This window comes from Sminthopsis crassicaudata, chromosome 4, assembly GCF_048593235.1.
Source record: "Sminthopsis crassicaudata isolate SCR6 chromosome 4, ASM4859323v1, whole genome shotgun sequence".
Taxonomy (NCBI): Eukaryota; Metazoa; Chordata; class Mammalia; order Dasyuromorphia; family Dasyuridae; genus Sminthopsis; species Sminthopsis crassicaudata.
In genome coordinates, this window is record NC_133620.1 from 372,436,175 (window position 1) to 372,458,237 (window position 22,063).

The 22,063-nt window shown below is 41.7% G+C and overlaps 2 protein-coding genes across 28 annotated transcripts in view; both read left to right on the forward strand.

The window, feature by feature from the left end:
- Nucleotides 1-7,249, forward strand: part of UBAP2L (ubiquitin associated protein 2 like) — a 46,123-nt gene extending 38,874 nt beyond the window's left edge. For 5 of the 26 annotated variants that reach the window (XM_074265234.1, XM_074265225.1, XM_074265224.1 and 2 more), the window contains 4 exons: nucleotides 4,168-4,235; nucleotides 4,941-5,138; nucleotides 5,549-5,599; nucleotides 6,468-7,092. In XM_074265234.1, the coding sequence (XP_074121335.1) occupies nucleotides 4,168-4,235; nucleotides 4,941-5,138; nucleotides 5,549-5,599; nucleotides 6,468-6,563 (413 nt within the window). In that variant the 3' untranslated portion in view covers nucleotides 6,564-7,092. Of the gene's footprint in view, nucleotides 1-1,155; nucleotides 1,554-4,167; nucleotides 4,236-4,940; nucleotides 5,139-5,548; nucleotides 5,600-6,467; nucleotides 7,093-7,125 lie in introns of those variants that run through there. The other 21 variants (XM_074265245.1, XM_074265235.1, XM_074265231.1 and 18 more) reach the window with 8 other exon arrangements.
- A 1,397-nt stretch (nucleotides 7,250-8,646) lies between these two features.
- HAX1 (HCLS1 associated protein X-1) lies at nucleotides 8,647-11,636 on the forward strand. Of its 2 annotated transcripts, none has more exons than XM_074265252.1 (7): nucleotides 8,647-8,808; nucleotides 9,378-9,634; nucleotides 9,731-9,918; nucleotides 10,293-10,362; nucleotides 10,544-10,650; nucleotides 10,756-10,846; nucleotides 11,340-11,636. In XM_074265252.1, the coding sequence occupies exons 1-7, from the start codon at nucleotides 8,756-8,758 to the stop codon at nucleotides 11,423-11,425; spliced, it is 852 nt and encodes a 283-aa protein (XP_074121353.1). In that variant the 5' UTR covers nucleotides 8,647-8,755; the 3' UTR covers nucleotides 11,426-11,636. The 2 variants fall into 2 exon arrangements, with proteins under 2 accessions (XP_074121353.1, XP_074121354.1); XM_074265253.1 differs by having other exon boundaries at nucleotides 8,652-8,808; nucleotides 10,311-10,362.
- Nucleotides 11,637-22,063: the final 10,427 nt, after the last annotated feature.

Below are 22,063 nucleotides of genomic sequence, written 5' to 3' on the forward strand. Positions count from 1 at the left end.
ATGATGTCAGTGGAGATAAGTGGCAATTTGTGTGACATCAGTAGGATCATTAGGAGTCTGGCTGGGCTAGTGCTAGTCTCTTTATATGCTTAGGTTTTTCCTGTGGTTTACATTCCTCAGATAAGAGAATACTAAGAGAAGTTTAGGGGTGGAGGGTGAAATAGTAAGTAATATAGTGAGAACTCAAGGGAAAGTGAGACAAGAGAGTTGTATCTTCAGTGGTTCTTTCAATCGTATGGCCGTTTTCTTTGCACAAGCCTGGTTATGCATCTCTGTGCTGGGGAGACAGCTTTTTTAACAACCCAGGAAAAAGATAGATTAGGCAGGTGGTAATGGTCCCTGAAGTAGATATTGGGGTGAAAGACATTCTTCCTGGCACCTGACTGATGTTCTAACTCCCTCAGAGATTCTGAGTCAAGAGAGATTCAGTCTTATTCTTTCTTTTCAGCAGCCTTGCAGGTTCAGTTGTGTATGGGAAGGAGAATGTTGCATTGGTGGGAGTGGGGTTTGCCTCCTTATGAGTCCCTTAGAGCCTTCAGCTCAGTCTCAGCTCCAGAATAATCTGGAGGCAGCAGCTTTTGTGCTCTCCCCTTCTCTTTGGGCACCAGGTGGGTAAACCATCCCAGATTTTTTTAAGAACAGGGACGGGACACATGGGTACTTCAGGAGCTACTTAGTGGGGTGGAGGCATGAAGCTGTAATATGTGACTTGGATTACATTGTGGATTTGGGCTGATTGTTTCTGGGAAGCCCCGTCATGCCCCTTCTGACCCAGGTTCTAAGCCCATTTGTCCCCTTGTACTGAATAGAGATTCTCCATTCCACACACCTCAGAGGTGTAAATTTGGTGAGAAGGGTTTATAAAGCCTTGTCCTTATCACCAGAACTTTAGCCCTGTCTGGGCCAGGGTCAGAAATAGAGAACAAGATAACGTGGGGTTTAATGGTCATGTCTGATTACAAAAACACAAGGATGAGTGGGGGCATCATTGTTATCCCTTCCCTCTTCCCCCTTTACCTTACCCAAGATTTTGGAGACCTGATGTGATTTATTCCAGAAGCCCCATTTCCCCAACCCCATAGGGGATTCTGGTCATTCCCCCTCCCTCATCAACCTCTTAAATTCATTTATTTTTATGTATCTGATTCCTTTTAGGAAGAAAATATCCACCCCCTTACAAGCATTTCTGGACGGCTGAGAGCTAATTTGGCCCATGGCTGGGGGCTGTGTTTTGTGTGTGTGTGTGAATTTGCACTGAAGTCTTGTTTCAGAAACCAGACCACTGAGGAGAGCCTGCTGAGCTGAGGCCAAGGCCTTCGTGGCTTGGGGGAATGAGTTGGTGGATACCTTCTGGGCTTTTGAACCTGCCCCTCTCCCTTCCCCTCCCCCAGTGTGTCTGACCCCGTCTTAACTGTTTCGAGTACAAGCGGTGCAGCGCCTCCGAAGCCGCAATGCACACACCCGCTGTCGCTTTTGATTTCTGGAAGGCATGTAGTTTCAACTTGTAACAAATATTTGTAGTCTTCAATAAACTGTGGTATTTCTTTAGCTAACTCTGGCGTTCTTTCCGTGCATGTCTCTCTGGACAACAGGAGTTAATATTGTGCTGTGGATATGGGGGATGGAAGGGTGGAAGGATGATCTTGTCAATTAAACCCCAGCACAGCCAGAGAAGCCACTGGTTAACTTTTTGGTACATGGTGGCCTTCTCAGAAAGAGGGTGTCAGTCTCAGTTCCCTGCCTATTGGTTATTAAGGAAAGTTACATTTATAGGGAACTCCTGATTTTCCAAGCTTTATCTCTATTTACCTTTCCATTAATCCCTCTCTTTGTCTCTACTGTAAGGCAAGGCATTTTGGGTAGCATTGAGGTACTCATGTTAAGAAAGGTAGAAGAATTGGCATTGGGGATCCAGAGTTTAGGCGAAATTTTTTCATAGACTTAACTATTATTCCTGCCTCTTGAAGACCAAGGGATTGATTCAGATATGACTTGGTCATTAGCATCCACTTAACCTTTGTTTTTGGTCCCTTTATGAATCCTCTCTATTTAGAGGTGTAGGGCACTCTACTTTTTTTGTTTAAAGGACACATGGTTCTTTAGTGGTCCTCATGGATTTTGGATAAAACCAAGGGCCTATGGGTAAGGTTTTGTCAGTGTCTTTTTCTTGGCTCCCTTCCCAATTCAGTTTGCACATATCAGCCTTCTTTTTGATGGAGTCATTTTGGATGTGGAGCTAGACCTTTCTTTGGGAGAAAGTATGTCAAATTCACTAAAATAGTCTCTCTTCCCCAATTTTCTGTTCGTGGCTAGCAAGTTACCTAGCCATTGACCTCTCCTTGGATCTTTTTCTGATTGTTGGAACCCTTAAATGATATATCATGGAGATTTGATAAGTTTTCCCCAATCATAGATGCTTGAGGTTAACCATATTTCTGGGAAGATATGTTCTTACTATTTCTTCGGTTATAGTCTCTCATGCTATAATGATATGATTATAAATGTTCCTTTGGGGAGAAGGGCATTTGCAATCTTGAAAGGATCTTGCCTAATCCCTGAATTGGACTGAGGAGCCTTCTAGTTAATTTATTTCCTTGCTTCATAGCTGTGAGACTGAGGATTTTCTTCTTTCTCTGTCTCTGCCTTTTCCTCTCCCCAAAAGGATAATTTATCATGGGAACTATGGCCCCGATAAGAATAAGACAGTGTCATAGAGAACCCACATTTTTCCCTACCCACAAATGGAAAGCCTAGCCCTTCGTTCTGTTGTGTCAGTGACCCCTGATTTTCCAAGGGCTCCCCCTAGCACTATCAGCTAGCTGTTTTTAGTAGTAAAGGCAAACCTGTATTGACTTCCGGTTTGTTTTCTAAAATTAATCTAGCACCAATGCTGCCTTCCTACATAGGGCATACTTTTTTAAAAAGTTTTAAGTCCTTGTGACTGGGACCTTAGAAATTTTGCTTCCATTACAAATTTAGCCAAGAGAAACACCTAGGGATTAAAGGAAATTAACTACTGACAGTATACTCTTTGTCCTTTCCCCTCTTAATGTATCTGTGGTGCCTTGAGATATAGAATGGAGCTACCCTGAAAATCAGGAAATATTTGTTGTCAGTTGGGAGCTTCTTGACCCTGTCTGTTAGTACTTGTATGGGGGAGGATTTTTCTGCCTAGGATTTCCCCTTCTCTACTGGAAAGGTTTCAGTTGGATATATACAGCCACCATTTTGAGATGACTGGAAGCTGACAAGATGGGTTTGGATGTAAAGGAGGACTGGTATTCTAGGTCTGGAATGAGTACCTCCAGTGTTGAGATAAATGTAAACTGTATAAGGATAACAGGTGGAGGGATCTTCAACTGTGGTTTGATTACTGTAGAAAATGGTTTGTATCCCTCTCTGATTCCTTTGGAACTGTGGCAGTAGGAGGGACTTCCTGTCAGGAAGATGTAAGACAGGATATCTGACTTTAACTGAGATGACAGAACTCTATAAATAGCATTTGGATTCTCTATTCCATGTGGATAGTGACTTCTATGGCCATTGCCTACATAGTGATCTGGGTGCCAGCCTCATTTATACCTCTAGCAGACTTTTAAGGCCTCTGGAAAAATTGGTGTAAATTGAGATTGTGACGACTTCTGAATGAGCATGGAGGTCAGGTAAGGGAGACTGGCTATAGATCCGAGTTGGCCTCTACTTTTTTTTGGCATTTATTTGTGGCTCTAGAGCCCAGGATTTCCTTTGGCATTTAGATATTGTTTTGGTGCCTATTGAAGTAGAAATAATTGGTGTGGGAAGGTGGAAGGGCAAAATGATTTAAAATTAACTTTTAAAAGCTTTTGGATTCCTATTGAGATTTGGGACAGATGGTCCTGGAGATTGTGTTAATTCTGATTTGGATGTAGGATTCACTGGAAGCTGGATTATCAGCCTTTTACCCTACACTCAGAAACAAACCAAGCTAATTAATTCTTAAGAAGCCATGGGCTTTTATTGTTTAGCACTGGACTGAAGCTTCCCATGCAATGATCTAGTTGGAAGAGCCTCAGATACCTTCACCTTGATCTCCCCCTACCAATCCACTTTCACCTCCACTGACTCAGGGGCCAGGGCAAAAGAACAGTTAGCTATGTTAATCCTGCTATCTATTTCTTCCTTTCTCAGGTGTATCAGTCACCTCCAGTAATACAGGCGTGCCAGATATTTCGGGTTCTGTGTACTCCAAAACTCAGGTAGGTCCTTAGCTCACTCAGCAGCGGTAGAGAAAGACTGCTGGTGAAGTTGTTGTGTTGTGACAACAGAGTAGGCCTTGATCTAAGTGTCAAGAGACCCAGATTCTAAGATGAGGGCTTTTGATTTTAAAAAAGATATCTCCATATATTCTCTATAGGTTTATCATTTCTGCCCCTCTCTGCTTCAGAATGAAAAGAGAAGAAATGACATATAAAAATGAGGAATAGCCAGCTCAGTAATCCTAAAATGGATTGTTGTGGCCCTCACAAGACACCTTGATTTTTGATCCCTGTCATTCCTGAGGTGGATGAGTAGAGAAAGTGATGGTAGCATTAGTAAGGCTTTTTTAGATTACTCATAGATTTGGTTTCTTTCTATTCCATTATGATGGCAGCTGATCAAGAGTTTATTATAATTTATGAAGGATTTCAGGGAAATATCCATTTTCAAGGCCTCCGGTACCCAAGAATTTTCAAACTACTCTACTATTTTCTTCTAAGAACTCACTGGCACTTTTAATTTGTAGTCACATTGTATACATGCAAGAATAAAAGACAGTGGAAGTTATAAATCTTGCTCTCGGAGTTGTCAATCTAGTTCAAGGAATTATCAAGAAGGAAGGATGAAGTTTATAGGATAGAGAATTGGGAGTAGTTAGGAATGGCCCTGCTGATGCCATTGTGCTTTCCCCCATCCCTGAACAGCAGTCCTTTGAGAAACAAGGTTTTCATTCTGGGACTCCTGCTGCCTCCTTCAACTTGCCTTCAGCCCTGGGGAGTGGAGGGCCCATCAATCCGGCCACAGCCGCTGCCTATCCGCCAGCCCCATTTATGCACATCCTGACCCCCCATCAGCAGCCACACTCCCAGATCCTCCACCATCACCTGCAGCAGGATGGCCAGGTAACACACTATTCCCCTCTTGTCTTTCTTCCCCCACTGATCCTTTTCCCTACCACTCCTTAAAGCTACCTCCCCCTTCCCTCTTCCCTTCCCTTTCCCCCTCTATCCCCAGCGCCGGCCATGGGCACACAACACACACAGACACGAGCGTACACGACACAAGCGGCCGGCAAGGGAGTTGACAGAAAGGGGGCCAGGTTGGGGAGCTCTTTGCTCAGCCCGAAAAGTATCTGGAGGGGGTTTGAGTCCCCTCCCCAATGTGGCACACTTTATCCCCCATATTTTCCCAATAGCCCTGGACCATGCCCCACCCCTCCCCAATCCTGCCACTATAGCTTTCCCTTCTAACCATGGATTTCTATTGTCAAAGTTTGTCCCTTTATTTTCCATATATCCTGGTTCTGCCTCAGCTACCATATTTGCAGATGATTCTCTGTTGCCAGCGCCAGCAGGAGGAGCAGGTAATGAAACTCTCTGAATGATATAATTATGCCTACCCCCTGCCAGTCCCAAACCCCACTTGCCACAGCCCCGGGGAAATCAAGGAGAAGAAAGATTGCGCGGCCACAAATCGGGATACACAGACACACATAGACACACTCACACACCCTGCTGGGCTCTCCGGCCTCCCCTTCCCTTCTCTCCTCTCCTTTTCTCTTTTCCCAACTGTAGAAGGCACTTGTCTACTAGAGTGGATAGGGTTCTTGGGAAAGCATCTGAATCTTGGAGGCTTTAGCTATGTCTCCCTGCTCTATCCTGCTAAATATATAAGGGTCCAGTGACCCCCTGGGGGGAGGCATATGGGCTGAAGAGGTGTAGTGGAGCCTTCTGTTAGTTACTCTCCGTCTCCACAGCAGAAAGCAGTGCTCCTTTGTTTTTAAGGCAGCTTTTAGTCACAGGCATCAAAATTGGTTAAACTAACTTTTTTTGACTACTCATCTGAGAAGCTCTTTTCAGATGATTGATCTTTCTGGTGATGTAGAGGGGTAAGATGAATGACCAGAAACTGATTTAGTCTCTTAGATGAGCTCTGAAGGTATCCTGCCCTCTGCCTTTTCTTGTCTTGAAATCAGAATTGTGCTTTTGCTGACCGGAGAGGGACTAGAACTTCCAAGGGTTCCACCGATTATGCAGACAACAACTTCTTTGGATTAAGGGTTTAAGGGAAAGTGTAGTCTTTGAATGGTCTTTTGGCAGGAGGAGAAATGGAGGAACATGACAGTTCCCAGGCCTTCCCACCCAAAGGTCCCTGCTAACTGGCCTCCTTTCTCCTCCCTGTCCTCCCCTTCCCTCCTCCCCTCCCCCCTCCCAACATCCCTTCCCCTGCAGACGGGCAGCGGGCAACGTAGCCAGACCAGCTCCATCCCGCAGAAGCCCCAGAGCAGCAAGTCTGCCTACAACAGCTACAGCTGGGGGGCCAACTGAGGCCCTGGCCCTCTTCACCTCCTTGGCCCCCCTACCTGCCGAGAGGGCCTCTCAGCCTGGCACCTAAGGAAACAGCTACAACACAAAAGCACGTGGAGTGGAGGGTCCTGCTGCCCCCCCGCAGCCTGCCCCAGGCCTCAGCTTCACTTCTGAAGGCCCATTTCTTTCCTCTCCTACCTATCCTCTTGTATGTAATATAGGATTTGTATTTTTTCCTTTCTCTTTTTTCTTCTCTCCCCACACTACCCCTGCATTCAAGATTATGAAACTCTTTGCTGTGGGCTCTGGCCTTCCTCTTCCTCTTCCTACTCACCCTGGTGGTGGGAAGTAGCTGGGGGAGAGGACTTCAAATAGATATCATCAGCCCAACAGTCCTAAGTCTCCCTTTTTATTATTAGGAAAACAAAACAAAAAAGTCATGAATATGAACAGAATTGTCAGATGAATTAGTTGAAGTGGTTTTTTTTTGTACTGTGTCCTCAAATTTAATGGATTAATGTGTCTTGTATATATAAAAAGAAAACCTCTACCTTCAGCCTCTGCCCATTCTTGCTTCGTCTAGGATGTCCTCAGTCTCCCTGATGACCAGCTGGGTGAATAAGTATTACTGTACCAACTGGGCCTCCACTAGCAGGCTCCGAAGGCAGTGGAATAAAATGAACTCTTCGCCCTTTAACAACTCCTAACTATGATGTGCCGGTGTCCCCTTCTTCCTGACCCTGAGAGTCATTCAGCTCAGTTCTCAGAAGCACCTCACCTTTAGTGTTAAAGTAGGGAGTGAGAAAGGCAGTGGGGAGAAACTGGATTGGAAACAATGTTTTCAGACAGAAAAGCAATGAAACATGGGCTGCTCTAAACAAACTACTTGGGAAGTATCCAGGAGTAGGGTACACGACACTGGCAGAACCAGTTTGTGTTTGGTGTAGTATGGTCAAAGACCATACCAGTTATTCCTGTTCTCCCACATTTTCCATTGGGGGTCTTGTTTAGGTAAAGGGGTGGAAACAGGGAGGATACTTTTGGGGGAGATAGCAATAAACCCATCTGGCCCCCACCCTTTCCCTTTCCATCTCATCATTGCCCCCTTTTCAGGATCTACCCTACTCTAGGGGTCAAAGAGGAGCCATCCTCCTATTCCTACAAAGTTTAATAATTAGGGGCAAGGACGGAGGAAGTCCGTGTCATGTCTCCGCATTTGCCTTTGTAAGCATTGAAAGGGTCTCGAAGAGACATCTTGTCCATCTTGCTTTTAGACGTACCAGCCTGGCAAGAATCAGAACTTTAGAACGTTCGAGCAGACAGGCACCTGAGGGATGGATCTCAGCCAATGCGAGGCCCCGCTGTCCTGAGGCTTTTTGTCTCGTTTGCGTAGTTTACCCCGTACTCTTCCACGGAGGAGGCTGCCCCTTCTCTTGTTCTGGTTCCGCTCTCCCCGAGGGGCGGGCTCCACTACGCTCGGCCCGGCTTGCCAGGCTTCCCTGCAGGGCTTAGGGCAGCTAGGGGGCGTGGGTGGCCATGGGGAGGTACCGACGGGATAGCTTTGTGCCCGAGCCCCAACCCTCTTCCTTCCAGCCCGAGCTTTCCCGTCGTACCGACGGCTTTCGGCCCTCCTCCCGGCAAGGGCCACTGGGCTTTCAGTACGGACAAAAAGGGGGTGGGTAGAAGGGGGAAGAGTTGGAGCTGAGCCGGTCCCTCCCCAGGGGAGTAACCCTTAAAGGACCCGTCGGAGAACACGCCGACGGAGTAAAGGAGGCAGGGATTCTGCTTCCATAAGCATGCCTCCCAATACCCTCCTAATCGAGAAGCCCCACCATCACCCCGCCCCCCTCAAACTACGGATCTCACGGGAGTAAAAGGCAGTCCGCCTCGCCTCGGCCTCATCCGGCTTCCGTCAGCCTCCAGCCAATCGCCTCCGGGCCCCGCCTCCTGCCGCTTCTCCCACTTTCCCATGAGCCCGCTCTCACGTTCATTTTACGACAGTGTGACTATTTTTTCATCAGTGTCGGGACTACCTTCTAGGGTAGCAAAGCTTTCCCGGAGCGCGGTCGGGCTGCCCTCACGCTTTCCGGCAGTGTGGCTCATCAGCCCTCCTTGAGCTAAGGTCACTTTCCGGCAGTGTGGCGGGGTTCCGCCGTCTGGCGCCCGCAGGGGCTTGGGGTTTCCAAGACCGAGAACTGGAGTTCTCCTGAGGGATGAGCCTTTTCGACATTTTCCGGGGCTTTTTCGGATTCCCGGGGCCTCAGAGGTGACAGTGAGACCCGGACGGGTAAAGCGGGGGGTGGGTAGTAGGGGGCCTTCCCATTTGGGCCTCGGTCCCTAATATCTCCCTCCACCTCCACCATATCTCACACCCAGCCAAAGTATCCCAATAGACGGGAAGCGGGGAGGTGGCAGTGGCGGGGTCGGTGTCTACAGCATTCATTTCAGTGTTTACACACACACACACACACACACACACACACACACACACACACACACACACATACACACATGCATGCACGCGCACACACACACGCATGCGCACACGCTCCCTGCTCCCCCATCTCCTCAGGATCGCCAGGGCACCTAAGCGGCGGGGGTGGGGGAATGGGGGGTGCTTGCCTGGCCTGGGCTGACGCCACCTTCCTGGAAGCTGCAGGAGAGTGACCAAGATGGGGGGTGGGGGGAAGCCGAGGAGACTCCTAGGTCTCCCAAGTCGTAAGCACACGCGGCCACAGCAGCCTCCCCCCCAGGCCCCTGCCTGCCGAGCTGCTGGATGCTCAGGGCAGTTGCCTTTCTTGTCGGCATCTTTGTGGTCCTCCTTCTGCCTCCCAGACCTCGGGATCCCTTCTTTGGAGGGATTACTAGAGAAGAGGATGACGAAGATGAAGACGAGGAGGGAAGAGGCGGGGCTCCCTGGGGGCCCAGGTTTGGGGGCCCCGGCTCCTCCGAGGACTTCACTTTTGGCTTTGGCTTTGGCTCGGAAGATGAGATGCGATTCCACGACAACTTTGGCTTCGACGAACTGATTCGCGATTTCAACCGTATTTTCGGAGACCTGGGCGCCTGGACCCTGCCCTCCCGTCCCCCTGGTGGGTATGGCCCCGGCGCTTGGTTGAGGGGCCGAAAGGAAAGGCACAGGGGAGGCTTCCCCTATCCCGGCCCTGATTCTCCATCCCCTTTTGCAGAGCTCCCAGGTCCGGAGCCAGAGACCCCCGCTGAGAGGCGGAGGGAGGGGGAGACCATCCGGGATTCCATGCTCAAGTATCCTGACAGTCACCAGGCTAGGATTTTCAATCGGGGCTCGGACAGTGAGCCGGGGTGCTCATCTCCCAAAGGAGTCCCAGACTGGGACTCCAAGAGGCCTTTGCGAGGGGTGAGTCCCATTCCCCCGCAGACCCAGTGACCCGCCAAAAGGGCTCGGGACACGGACACACACGCGGGGGTCTGGGCGACAACATTGGCGCACTGGGGCCGGGGGCAACGCCAGGGGGGCCCAGGAGCATTGCGGGGAGCAGAGGTTGGCAGCTGGGGACCACAGAGGGACCTCAGATCCCCGAGACTGCCTTTTATGGGCCTTTCTCCAAGGTCACTTAAGTAGTCAGCAGCAGGGCCTGGCTTCCAGCCCAGGGTCCTTGTCACCGTATCACAGTGAGCACCTAAGTAGACAGGGTAGTTCAGGGGCCGGGCAGACGGTGGAGCTGGGGAGGGGATGGGGCGCATCCCCTCAGAAGGGTCTCCTTTCATCAGCTGGGGCTCCTTTTGCAGTTTGATGACATGTGGCCGGTGACCCCTGATGCTAGACCAAGAGAGGACAAGGGTAAGTCTGAGAGCCATAAAGGGTCCCTGATTACCCGCTCTGAGTTTTCACCTACCCTCGCACTCAAGTTTGCTTCATGTTCCTGAACATTTCCAGCTTGCCTCCCGAGTGCCTAATTCTTCTCCCCCTCCCCACCTTGTGTGCTTGTTTTTTTCAACAACTCATCTCTCTCCCCTACCAGATCTTGATTCCCGGGTCTCACAGGAGGGCCTGGGTCAAGTCCTACAGCCCCAGCCTAAATCTTACTTCAGAAGTGTGTCCGTGACCAAAATAACTGGACCAGATGGGGTGAGCTGGATGGGATGGATTGGGGGTGGGGAAACCGTAAAGCGCTGGGGTCTGTGGAAGACGCCAAGTTCTGATTATGAATGAGTGGGGTGGCTGTTCCCACAGACAATAGAGGAGCGACGCACTGTCGTAGACAGTGAGGGCCACAAAGAAACCACGGTCACCCGTCGAGAAGCAGATAGCAGTTCTAGAGATGGTGAGTGGGGAAGGAGAAGCAATGGTGAGACCATCCCCAAGCTTTTGCAGCGGTGAAAACCCCTTGAAGAAGCCGAATTGATTGATCTCTGACTCCCCGTCTTAATTCTCATCTTTTTGTTCTTTCTCCCCAGCTTTATTCTACTCTGTCGGGCTTTATCCTGGTTCCCCTTTCCTCTTAAATTAAATACATTCAGCAAGCCTTTATTAAGCACTTATACTGTGTTGGGCTTTGTCGAGGTCTTTAAGGGGGGGGTTACATTCTAAAGGAAACCACATCTATACAGATAAGTGAACAAAAGCTCTTAAACTTCTTCATCAAAGAGGGAACTCAGGCAGGCAAGGGGATCAGCCTATGCAAGGACCTGGAGCTGGGAGGTAAAAAGTACTTTATAGGGAACAGCAAACAGGTCAGTGTGTCTGGAACACAGGATTCTCCTTCTGAAGCACTTCTAGTTTATGCCTTCCTATCTGAATGTATCATTCTCCTCTAGATTCAGGTACCCCAAGGCCTCCAAATTTGGGGGACAGCTCTTCCTTCCTGGATTCGTTCCTAGGACGATGGTTCCGATCTTGGTAATCCAAGTTGATACCATGGAGGACTCCATCCCTCCCATCCTTGCCCCAATCATTGCCATCTGGTTCCTGACATCACTAGTTGGCTCAGCTGCTCTTCCTCCTGCCACAGGGAGGGTATTCTGAAGGTGGGGAGTGATAGATAAAGGAAAAGGTACCCTACACTTTTCCCCCCTTCCCTTGCTGCCTCCCAAATAAAATCTTTATTTATGCTATTGCCTCTGTCTCATGGTATGTCTAGCTCTTCTAGACCCGGCCTGGGCCTTTTGTTTTTCTTTGATCTGAATTCATAATGAATGAGAATCAAGTATAAATATCCCTGCATTCTTGTACTTGAATGAAGTATTAGTGTTCTTAGTTAAGAACATCCCTCAATAGGAAAAAAGGTATCAGGATCAATATTTTTAAAAATTCACAACATTCCTAATCCAGTGCATTTAGTAAGAAGTAACTAGTATGTTATCAAATATGGGCTATTTGATACGACCCTCAGAGTAGGAGACCCATGACTTAAAGAAAGATTAAGGGAAGTAGTATATTCCATTTTTGCTATTTCAAGAGATTTCAGAGGCCATTAGACTAACATCTTTGTTTTATTTATTTTTATACTCTAAACTGAAACACTACATACACATAACAGATTGTGAAAAGGAGTCTCTGTGAAATCCTAAATCTCCATTTCATATTGCTTGTCTTTTTTTTTTTAAGTGTTAAAATAAATTAACTGCACAACTGCCCTTATCAGTTCTTCCTTTTGTGCATTAATTTAAAAAAAAAAAAGTTTTAATGATCCTCTTTTTAATGCATTATTAATGCTAACCTCTTCCTTTATTAACAAGAAGACTAAAAAACAAGATTCTTGAAACAAGTATAGTCAAGCAAAATGAGTTCACACAATGACTTGGTCTTATAGTATTTATTTCTGCACTTTGTGTTAAACACTTCTCCATTGGGAGATAGATAGCAAACTTTATCTGTAAGTTTTAATTTTTCAGTATTTTTCTTTATGATATATCCTGGTACAAATTGGTTTCCTAGCAGCCAAAATTAAAAGGGAAAAAGAAAGCTGGAAAACAATTTTTTACAGCCAGTATTTCTGATAAAGACCTCAAAATATATGGAGAACTGACTCAAGTTTATGAGAATACAAGTCATTTCCCAGTTGATGATTGGTCAAAGGATATGAACAGATAGTTTTCAGATGAAATTAAAGCCATTTCTAGTTATATGAAAAAATGCTCTAAATCACTATTGATTAAAAAAATGCAAATTAAGATAACCCTAAGGTACCATTTCATATCTCAGTTTAGTCCAGAGAACTATAAAACTATGCCTACCCTTTTATCCATCGGATTTGTTATTAGGTTTATCCCAAAGAGATCATAAAAGAGGGAAAAGGATCCATATGTTCAAAAAATTTTGAGTGGTAAGAAACTGAAAATTGAGTGGATGGCCATCAATTGAGGAATGGCTGAATAAGTTATGAAGGTAATGGAATATTATTATTCTGTAAGAAATATCCCAAATGTAGAAAGGAAAACTTGATTTTTAAAATTACAAAGAGCTATAGGATGATGCAGAGCTAACAGTGCAAGAAAAATATCCCTACAGAAATTTAATGTCTCCAAAGGGTTTTAAGGGAGTTAAATAAGAAAAACAAAAAGGTAGTCAGAGTGAGTCAGTTCTGTGTTGAGAGCTTAAAGAAAGGGAAGAAGTGAGAATAAAAACAAATTTAGAAAAGGTAAAACAAGTATAAAAAAGAAGAAAGGGGTAGAACTTCCTATTTTGCATGTTTGAAAGGCAAGGAAATATACAAACATGGAAGAAGAGGTGGGTGGGCTGTGTATCATCTCTCATTTTTATGTTAAGTGGAAAAAGATAGAGAAATATATGTAGAAATCAAATTCAACAAGGAAAAAATAGGATTACAAGAGTGGTTAATACTGTTTTAAGAACAACTAAGTCATTTTGAGTATTATACACAAATTTTAAAAATAAAAGACATGAAGAAAAAAGGCTACCTGCAAAGAAAATACAGAATGTGTAGAAAAGTTTTACATATATGAATACACACACACACACACACACACACACGCGCGCGCGCGCGCGTGAATATCTATTTGTGCCTAGCCATCTCTAGGGGAATGGAAGTTTAAGAGGGAAAAACAAATTATGTTTCTTCATTTTAGGGTTTCTACTCAGCTCTTTTATTTTCTTCAGAAATGCTTATAATCTTTAAATTGTCCATTTTTTCCTCCTTATGTTGAGCTTTTTGAAATTATTCTTGATTGTAAATCTATTTCTTTTGGTTTTTGGAATATTGTATTCCAAAGTCTCTTTTATTATAGAGATTTCCAGGTTTTAAATGATTGCCTTCAGTCACTTGGTACTTGAACTACTTTTTTCTGCATGTTTTTAGTATTTCTATCTTGGCTATGACATTTCTTGTACTTTTGGAATTTCAAGAAGTAGTTGGTCAATTCTGTTGCTTTATCCACTGGTTCTAATGGATCCAGGAAATTTTCATTTATGTCTTGAAGTATAGTTTTTACTAAAATGTTAATTTTTTACCTAATTCAATGATTTTTTTTTTCTAAAAAGTATTTCTTTTTACAGGCACTAATTTTCCACCTACTGCCCCTCCATTACTTGAACAATTAAAATAACAAAACTAAAAACCTTACAACAAATATATGCAGTCCAGCAAAACAAATTTCTAGAGCCTATATCCAAAAATGTATATGATTACAATAACTCTTTGGTAAGAGGTGATGTAGTGTTTGATCTTCAGTCCTCTAAGTCCAACAATTCTTAAATTATCTCTCTCACCCACTTTCTAGGTCAGTTTTTCATCCCAGCTATCATACTTTTTGTTTTAAACATTTTGATATTCTAGTATTTCTTGCTGACTCATGGTGCAACTGATTTCTTTTTGATCTATTCTTGTTTTTAGGGAGTTCATTTCTTGGGTTACTATTCTTCTCCAGAGCTTTTTTTTCTTCTCTAGAGCTTTGATTTCATTTTTCTTTATTCAGTGTTTCATTTCTTCTAAATGTTCATATAGTCCTTGTGGAAAATCTATTTTTTTCTTCTGGGTCTCTATTTGCAATTATTACAGATTTGTCATTCTCTTTGGGAGGACTCTAGATTTGTGATAATTTTTGAATACTGGTTAGTATTTTTAAAAATTTACTCATCTCTCCAACTTTAGTTCTTGAGATTTTATGCCAGGGTCTGGCACTGTCCCCTTGCTGGTATTTGTCCCCAGCCCTTTTTGGGAGGGAGGGCTATAATACTTGGCCCTATTTGATCTTGCTCAAACCCAGAGTTTCCTGGGGTTTTGAAATTCCGAACACTGGATCTTCAAGGTCTTCTCTGACATCTCCAAGATGGATCTTCAGAGTGCTAGCTGCAGTGTCTCCTTGCCTTGCTGGCTGCTGCCAGTGGGCTCTTGTTTCCTGAGGCTTCCTGGGTCTTTCTGACTTCCCTGAAGGAGCCCTCTGCTTTTGCTGCCTCTTTATACAGAGCCTCTTTGGCTTCCCTGGGAAGGTGTCCTGGGATGACTCTGGTTTGGGCATTGACCTTGGGCTTCTAGAAGACTTTTTTGTGCAGTTTTGGGATGGAAGAAATTATAGTAGTTCCTGACTGGATTTCTTGATTATTTAGACTGGCATAAAGCTTAGGGCTTTACTAGAATAAACATTTGGGAGCTGGGCAGTCTGCCTTCCTTTCAGGAATCCTTTTTTTTTTTTTTTTTTTTTTTTTTTACATAAAAAGAAACATAGGTGCAGAAATGAAATAACTTGTCCAAGGTTACCCTATGGGATTAAGTGATGTAACTTGCTAGGTGAACCTGGGTCCTTTAACTGCAAATCTAACTTATTTTTCACTGGAGCATACTTCAACTTGTCAGAATTAAAGAATCAGAATTAGTAAATCGTCAAAGATGAGAATTAGTAAAAAACTAGATGAAATAATAAAAATGAGAAAAAGATATGGCACATACCTGGAACAACTCAATACTGAGTTATTTAGACTACTGGTAATAAAAGGTAATAGTAGAAATGACTGATATAATAAATTTTATACAGAAGTTTAACTGATATAAATTGGTTGTCATAGCAAGAAGATAAAAAGAACCTTAAAAACACTTGTTAATCAACAACTCACTTACCAAGAAGAGATGGTGGTCAAAAAAACACCAAAAGCCAAATTTAGAATATTATCTCATTTGTCAAAATTTATGACTAAGTTGATAAATGATGATGAGCAGTATTAACATAAAGCAGAAAAGCAATATAGGATAAGCTTAGCAAGATATTTAAGTTATCCTATGTTCATTTAAGAATGATAATGGGAGGAGGGCAGCAAATAATAAAAATGGAAAAGATCTTCAGAGTTTTATAACAAAATTTTCTCCAAGGACACTTTAAAAAAAAAAAGATAAGATTCTCCCACATCCCCCTTATTAACCAAATTTTAATATATGGGCAAATTTTCAGATTCTGTGATTTTTATCTCTCTCAACCAACTTGGAATTCAAAAGGCACAAAGTATATATAAAGAGGGACTGGCCAATGAAAATCCAGTTTGAGGGAGTATGTAATGTGGAGCAAAGCAGCAATGTGGCTCAATGAATAGAGCATTAAGTCTGAAATCAGGAAGAGCTGGAGTTTAAATCCAGCCTCAGACATTTACTAACTCTGTGACCCTGGGCAAGCAACTTAATTTCTGTATCAATTTTCTCAACTTTAAAATGAAGGTAATTATAAAAAGCCTCTTGGGGATTGTCAAAAGGATTAAAAGGTAATATTTGTAAAATGTTTAGCGCAATGCCTGGCACATAGTAGGCACTTAATAAATGCTTTTAAAAAATCCTCAACAACACAGCTCTAGATATGTGTATAGAGGAAATAGAAATTACATCAAAGAGAACAGACAGGGAAAGCAATTAGATTGGACAATGAGTGTACTGTGTTGGAGGTGATGTAATTGTGAAGGTTAGCAGGTGTTTGCCACATGGGAGGAGGTGCTTAAAATATTGACTGACTTACTGACTATTGGTGTATTGATTCACAAAGTATCTGGAGGGAAAGACAACTCAAACGTCTTGGGGGGGAGGAAGGGAGTGGAGAGGAAGATCTCATATTAAAAAATGTTTATCTTCCTATCAAAAAATCTTTAAAAGACTTGTACACATACATCAAGGGATTTTAAAAAATAGATTATTTTTAGATTCAGAGTTGGCAGAGGTAACTTTAAGATGTCACCTTAACACACAACGCATGTAACAGACTAGTTTAAAATCTACCCTTTTAAAGGCTATAGAATCCCACAATCTATGTTAATAATTTGTTAGAAGAATTATATGCAACATTTAAATCTTTTCTTACATTTAAATGTTTTGCTTACTCAAGTTCTACTTCATTAGAGGCTATATCTGTACTTAAAACAAAACTCTTTGCTCATTATCTTCTGGAAGAGATATAAAATCATTCTTTAAACTCTTGTTCATACTAATTATCCCTGGCCTTTATTTAAATTCTTCTCCTTTTCTTTTTTTTTTTTTTTTCCTGAGGCTGGGCTTAAGTGACTTGCCCAGGGTCACACAGCTAGGAAGTGTTAAGTGTCTGAGACCAGATTTGAACTCGGGTCCTCCTGAATTCAAGGCTGGTGCTCTATCCACTGCGCCACCTAACTGCCCTTTTCCTTTCTTTTTAAATAATTCTGTTCCTATCTTTATTAACTGTCTTATATCTATTAATAATCTAACATCAAATTGGATATGCTTCTCTATTAATGTTCTAATCATTACATGTCATCCCTGATAATATACTCCAGTAGCCTAGCTACTTTTTAATGATGTTTACTATATTCCTTCATCTTACTATTTTTCTTAGATCTTTTTCTGCCATTCATTCATTTCTTTAGCTTTGATTGTGCAGTTTGGCAATTTCGTGTACTTTTTACATCTACTTTTGCAAATTTTATATTTAATGACTTCTGATGCTTAAGGATTGTAGCAAGTTTATGTGTCACAGCATTTAATTTTTTTTTCTCAATTCTTTTGTAATTTAGATAGTAATAAATGTAAACATGAACATTTAGTGCCAGAATCCTACCTACTTTGTATCTCTAGGTTGATACCAAGCCACTGATCATACTTACTTAAGTGTATGTATCCTTAATTAATATGACAGAGTGTGGGCCTATGGAAGCCTTTAGCAACCTCTGTACCCTGAAATTAAGGTAGGCAATTTAAATGATTACCTTTATCTGACTAGCCTCTAGTAAAAATGTGGGAGAAAATAGATGTAAATTGTCTGCTTTTACCCTACACCATATTTTCCTTAGAGCAGCTAGGTAGTTCACAAAGTGACAGACCTGGAGTCAGAGAAATTAATCTTCTTGATGATTTCAGATGTGTTTTAGTGTGACCCAGGGCAGTTACTTTACTTGCCTCAATTTCCTTATCTGTTAAATAAGCTGGATAAGGAAATGGTAAAGCACTCTTGGTATCTTTGGTAATAAAACTCCAAAAAGGATCATGAAGAGCCAGACCTAACTGAAAAACATTATTTTTCTTTCTAGTGATTGATCATTTCCAAGTTAGTTTAGGGACAGTATCAACTATGAAGTTTTAAAAGCTGAAAACAGGATTAGAAAAAAAAAAAAAAAAAAAAAGCAATTAGCTGGTAACTTTTGGGCTTTTTTTTCCCTTTACATGTTTTTTTCTCTCCATTTCACGTGTGGTACCTTTCAACAGATGTGGCTTTCTAAGCAAGAATATGGATAAGGAGGAAAACTGGGTAGAAAGGAAATGGTCTTGAAGCCAGTTCTGAAAATAAAACAAAAATAAAAAAGGTGGTCTTCGCTATGGTCCCTTTTATTTCATAGCTTTAGTATACTCAGGAAAAAAAGTGAACATCTCTTGTATAATATTTATACACTTTTTTCATACTTCAATTTATACTAAAATTTTAAAGCCTTTGTAAATGGTCATAAAATTTAAAATAAATGGTTGGGTTTTTTGGTTTGGTTTTTTTTTTCCTTCCTCTTAAAGCATCAGCTCTATGAGCATTTATATTGTTTAAATATCTACTATTTCTAAATATCTACTATTTCTAAATATTTTTCTTTCATTAAACTGTTTTCAACTCTGATCACTATACTGATTTTCAAATGATTGGTAGTCAAGTTAATTGACTAATCAAACTTATTGCTTATATCTGTACTTCCTTCTTGCAAAACTAAATAGTAGTTGTTTTTTATTATTTGCATTCATGTCTACCTTCATGATCCCATTTAAAACTTTGTATTTGATACTGTCCCTAAACTAATTTGGAAATAACGATTTAGGGTTTTCGTGGTAAAGATACTGGAGTGGTTTGCCATTTCCTTCTCTAGGTCATTTGACAAATGAAAAAACTGAGGCAGGGTGAAGTGACTTTCGTAGGGTTACATAGCAGGATGAAATTAAGAAGCATTTAGAAATTAGAATACAATTTAAGATTTAGTCATGAACATTGAAGAACACAGCTATATGGCAGAATTAGGAAGGAATATTCAAACCTTATAAGGTTGAGATACTCTTTTTTTTCTTTTTTAAAAAATAAAGCAATTACCATGAGTTTATATTTACATATTTACTAGCCAGCCTTCAGTTACAACTTAAGTGAAAAAGTTTGACTTTAGGTGAAATATAACTGGGAAAAGAAAGAATTCACTATATCCTTGTTTGGAATTCAATATTGGGCGTCAGCAGACATGTGGAAATTCTGAAGTAATTTCTTTCTTTTTCTTTAAATTTTTCTTCTCGACTTTACCACTAATGTACTTTTCAAGCCTCTGACAAACTGTTCCATAAATGGCATATGCAAAGTGCTTTTTACTTTGGTATCACTTCTTGTACTTGTGCCAGATGATATATCCAAATATGTTGGGGGGGTTTTTCCCTAGGCACCTGGTCTTGGCCTTTCTTGATCTGTCTGAAGAAGTCTCAAAAGCCTCTTTCTTGAACATGTTTATTTAAACATACATGACAATTTTTCTCAATGTTATGGATTTGGCATTGGCAATTTCTGTCCTTTGACCTCCAGCCTTAATGTGGTTTTTATCATTAATATATTTAATACTAGTATTATTAGTTTTTTATATTAGTATATTTCCTTCAGTAGGACAAACCAAAATTTATGTAAATCTTTCTTACTCTTGTAGCTTTACTGTTCCAAAGCATGTGCAGTGCCTGATTTATTTTTTCCAATTTTTTGGATTATCAAAAATTTTTTCTAGTCCTTTCTTTGACAAAATAGTATGAATTGGTGGAAGGTGCAATGTTGGCTATATTCTTATTTAACAAATTGAAAGTAAACCTCTTGCTAGTGTTAGAAGTTAGTGAAGTGGTCAATATTCCCAGAGTTCAGGCAGAAATGAGCCTATGGATCGGAATTGTCACTCAGCTCCTTTCATGGGCTTTTAAAAATGATTATATTAATATTATTAATTATTAATAGGATATATTATATAGGATATATTAATAGGAAAAATTTTTTCTAGTAAATTTATTTATTTTTAATACACATTGCTTTATAAATTATTTGGGGAGAGAAAAATCAGAGCAAACAGGAAAAACCATGGAGATAAAAAAAAAAAAGCAGAAAAAAAAGTAAACATAATATGTGTTGATTTACATTCAGTCTCCCTAGTCCTTTGGGACAGTATTTTCTGTCCAAAGTCCAAAGTTTGGACCACTGAACTACTGAGAAGAAGCATATCTTTCATAGTTGATCATCACACATTCTTGCTTTTATTGTGCACAATGTATTCCTGGTTCTCCTTGGTTCCCCTCAGCATCAGTTCATGTAAATCTTTCCAGCCCTTTCTAAAATCAGCTTGTCCATCATTTTTTATAGAACAATAAAATTCCATTACCTTCATATACTGTTAGGATTACTAGGTGAGAACTCAGGTTGTCTGGACAGTGACAAGGTGAGAATTCAGGTTGTCTGGACAATTACAAGGTGAGAACTCAGGTTGACTTGATAGAAGGAGCAAGCTTATTGGCTTAAGTGGTTCTTCCCAGAAGCCCTTGCATTATCCCACGCCCATTCTCTGGGAGGATAAAAGACACAATATTGGGCCTGGAGAGCAGATCGGCCTGGAGAAGGATAAGAGCTGGAGGAGATTCAGAGCCAAGATTCAAGAAAAAGACTCTGCATTGCATCAGGCTTGACGGGGCTCTCTGCAGGAAGGGAAGTCACTTCTAAGGACAAGAGTTAACAGCAACTGCCTGGAGACAACAGTTCACTACAGGAAGAAGAATCTGTCTGAGAGATTTGAGTAGACACAGCAGATCTCTTCCCAGAGAGCGATCGGCAGCTTCTGGAGACGACAGCTCGTTACAATATACCACAACTTGTTCAGCTATTCCTCCATTGATGGTTATCTATTCATTTTCCAATTCTTTGGTACCACAAAAAGGGCTGCTACAAATATTTTTACATCTGTGGATCCCTTTTCTTCCTTTAAGATCTCTTTGGGATACAAACCCAGTTAAAACATTGCTGGATCAAAGGGTATGCACAGTTTTTGCCCTTTGGGCATAGTTCCAAATTGCTTTCCAGAATGGTTGGATCAGTTCACAATTCCACCAACAATGCAATAGTGTCCTAGTTTTCCCATATCCCCTTCAACATTTATCATCTTTTCCCATCATCCTAGCCAGTCTGAGAGATGTGAGGTGATACTTCAGAGTTGTTTTAATTTGCATTTCTCTAATCAATAGTGGTTTAGAGCATTTTTTCATATAACTATAAATGGCTTCAGTTTTGTCATTTGAAAATTGTTCATATCTTTTGGCCATTTATCAATTGGGGAATGACTTAAATTCTTATAAATTTGACATAGTTTTTTTTTCTATTTTAGAAATGATACCTTTATCAGGAACACTGGCTGTAAACATTTTTCCCCAGCTTTGTACTTCCCTTTTAGTTTTGTTTCTGTTGGTTTTGTGTAAAGGGCTGAAACTCTGAATAGGTGCACTGGAATCAGACAATCGAGCACTTAAGGTTAATTACCTATTGGACAAATACTCTATTAGCATTAGCATAACTATTCTATGCTGGCTGTATCTTTTGGTGTATACAGATAATTGTAGGAGGTATTAGGGGGTGGAGTAAGACAAGCCAGAGTCATTTTGGTGGTGGACAAAGAGAAGGGAGGTTGTAGAGAGCTTGTGTCCATCCTCTTCACTTCTCCCCCTAAAGACCAAGAATAAAGACCAAAGACTTTTGCGTATCCTGACTCCAGCTGATTCTAAGGCACCCAAGGTGCTATCCCGGACTTCTCAGCCAAAAAAAAAAAAAAATTATGAGAAATTATTAAGGAAAATAGCCCTGAAGTATTGAATAGAAGGCAAAGCAGAAATAGAAAAAATATACTGATCACCACCTGAAAGTGACTCCAGGAGGAAAACGTATAGGCATATCATATAACCAACTTTCAAAGTGCTAAGGTTAAAAAGAAAATATCATAAGCAACAAGAAAAAAATAACTTAAATATCATGGAGCTACAATAAGAATAACAGGTTGAAGAACTGTAGGTCTTAGAACATTATATTTCAAAGAACAAAAGAACTAGGAT

Excerpts from the sequence above, each read along its gene's own strand:
- HAX1 (XM_074265252.1), top strand. The coding sequence starts at position 8,756 with ATGAGCCTTTTCGACATTTTCCGGGGCTTTTTCGGATTCCCGGGGCCT. Across the intron at positions 8,809-9,377 it reads GGATTCCCGGGGCCTCAGAG|ACCTCGGGATCCCTTCTTTG; the intron begins GTGACAGTGAGA and ends TCTGCCTCCCAG. Across the intron at positions 9,919-10,292 it reads CCAAGAGGCCTTTGCGAGGG|CTGGGGCTCCTTTTGCAGTT; the intron begins GTGAGTCCCATT and ends TCCTTTCATCAG.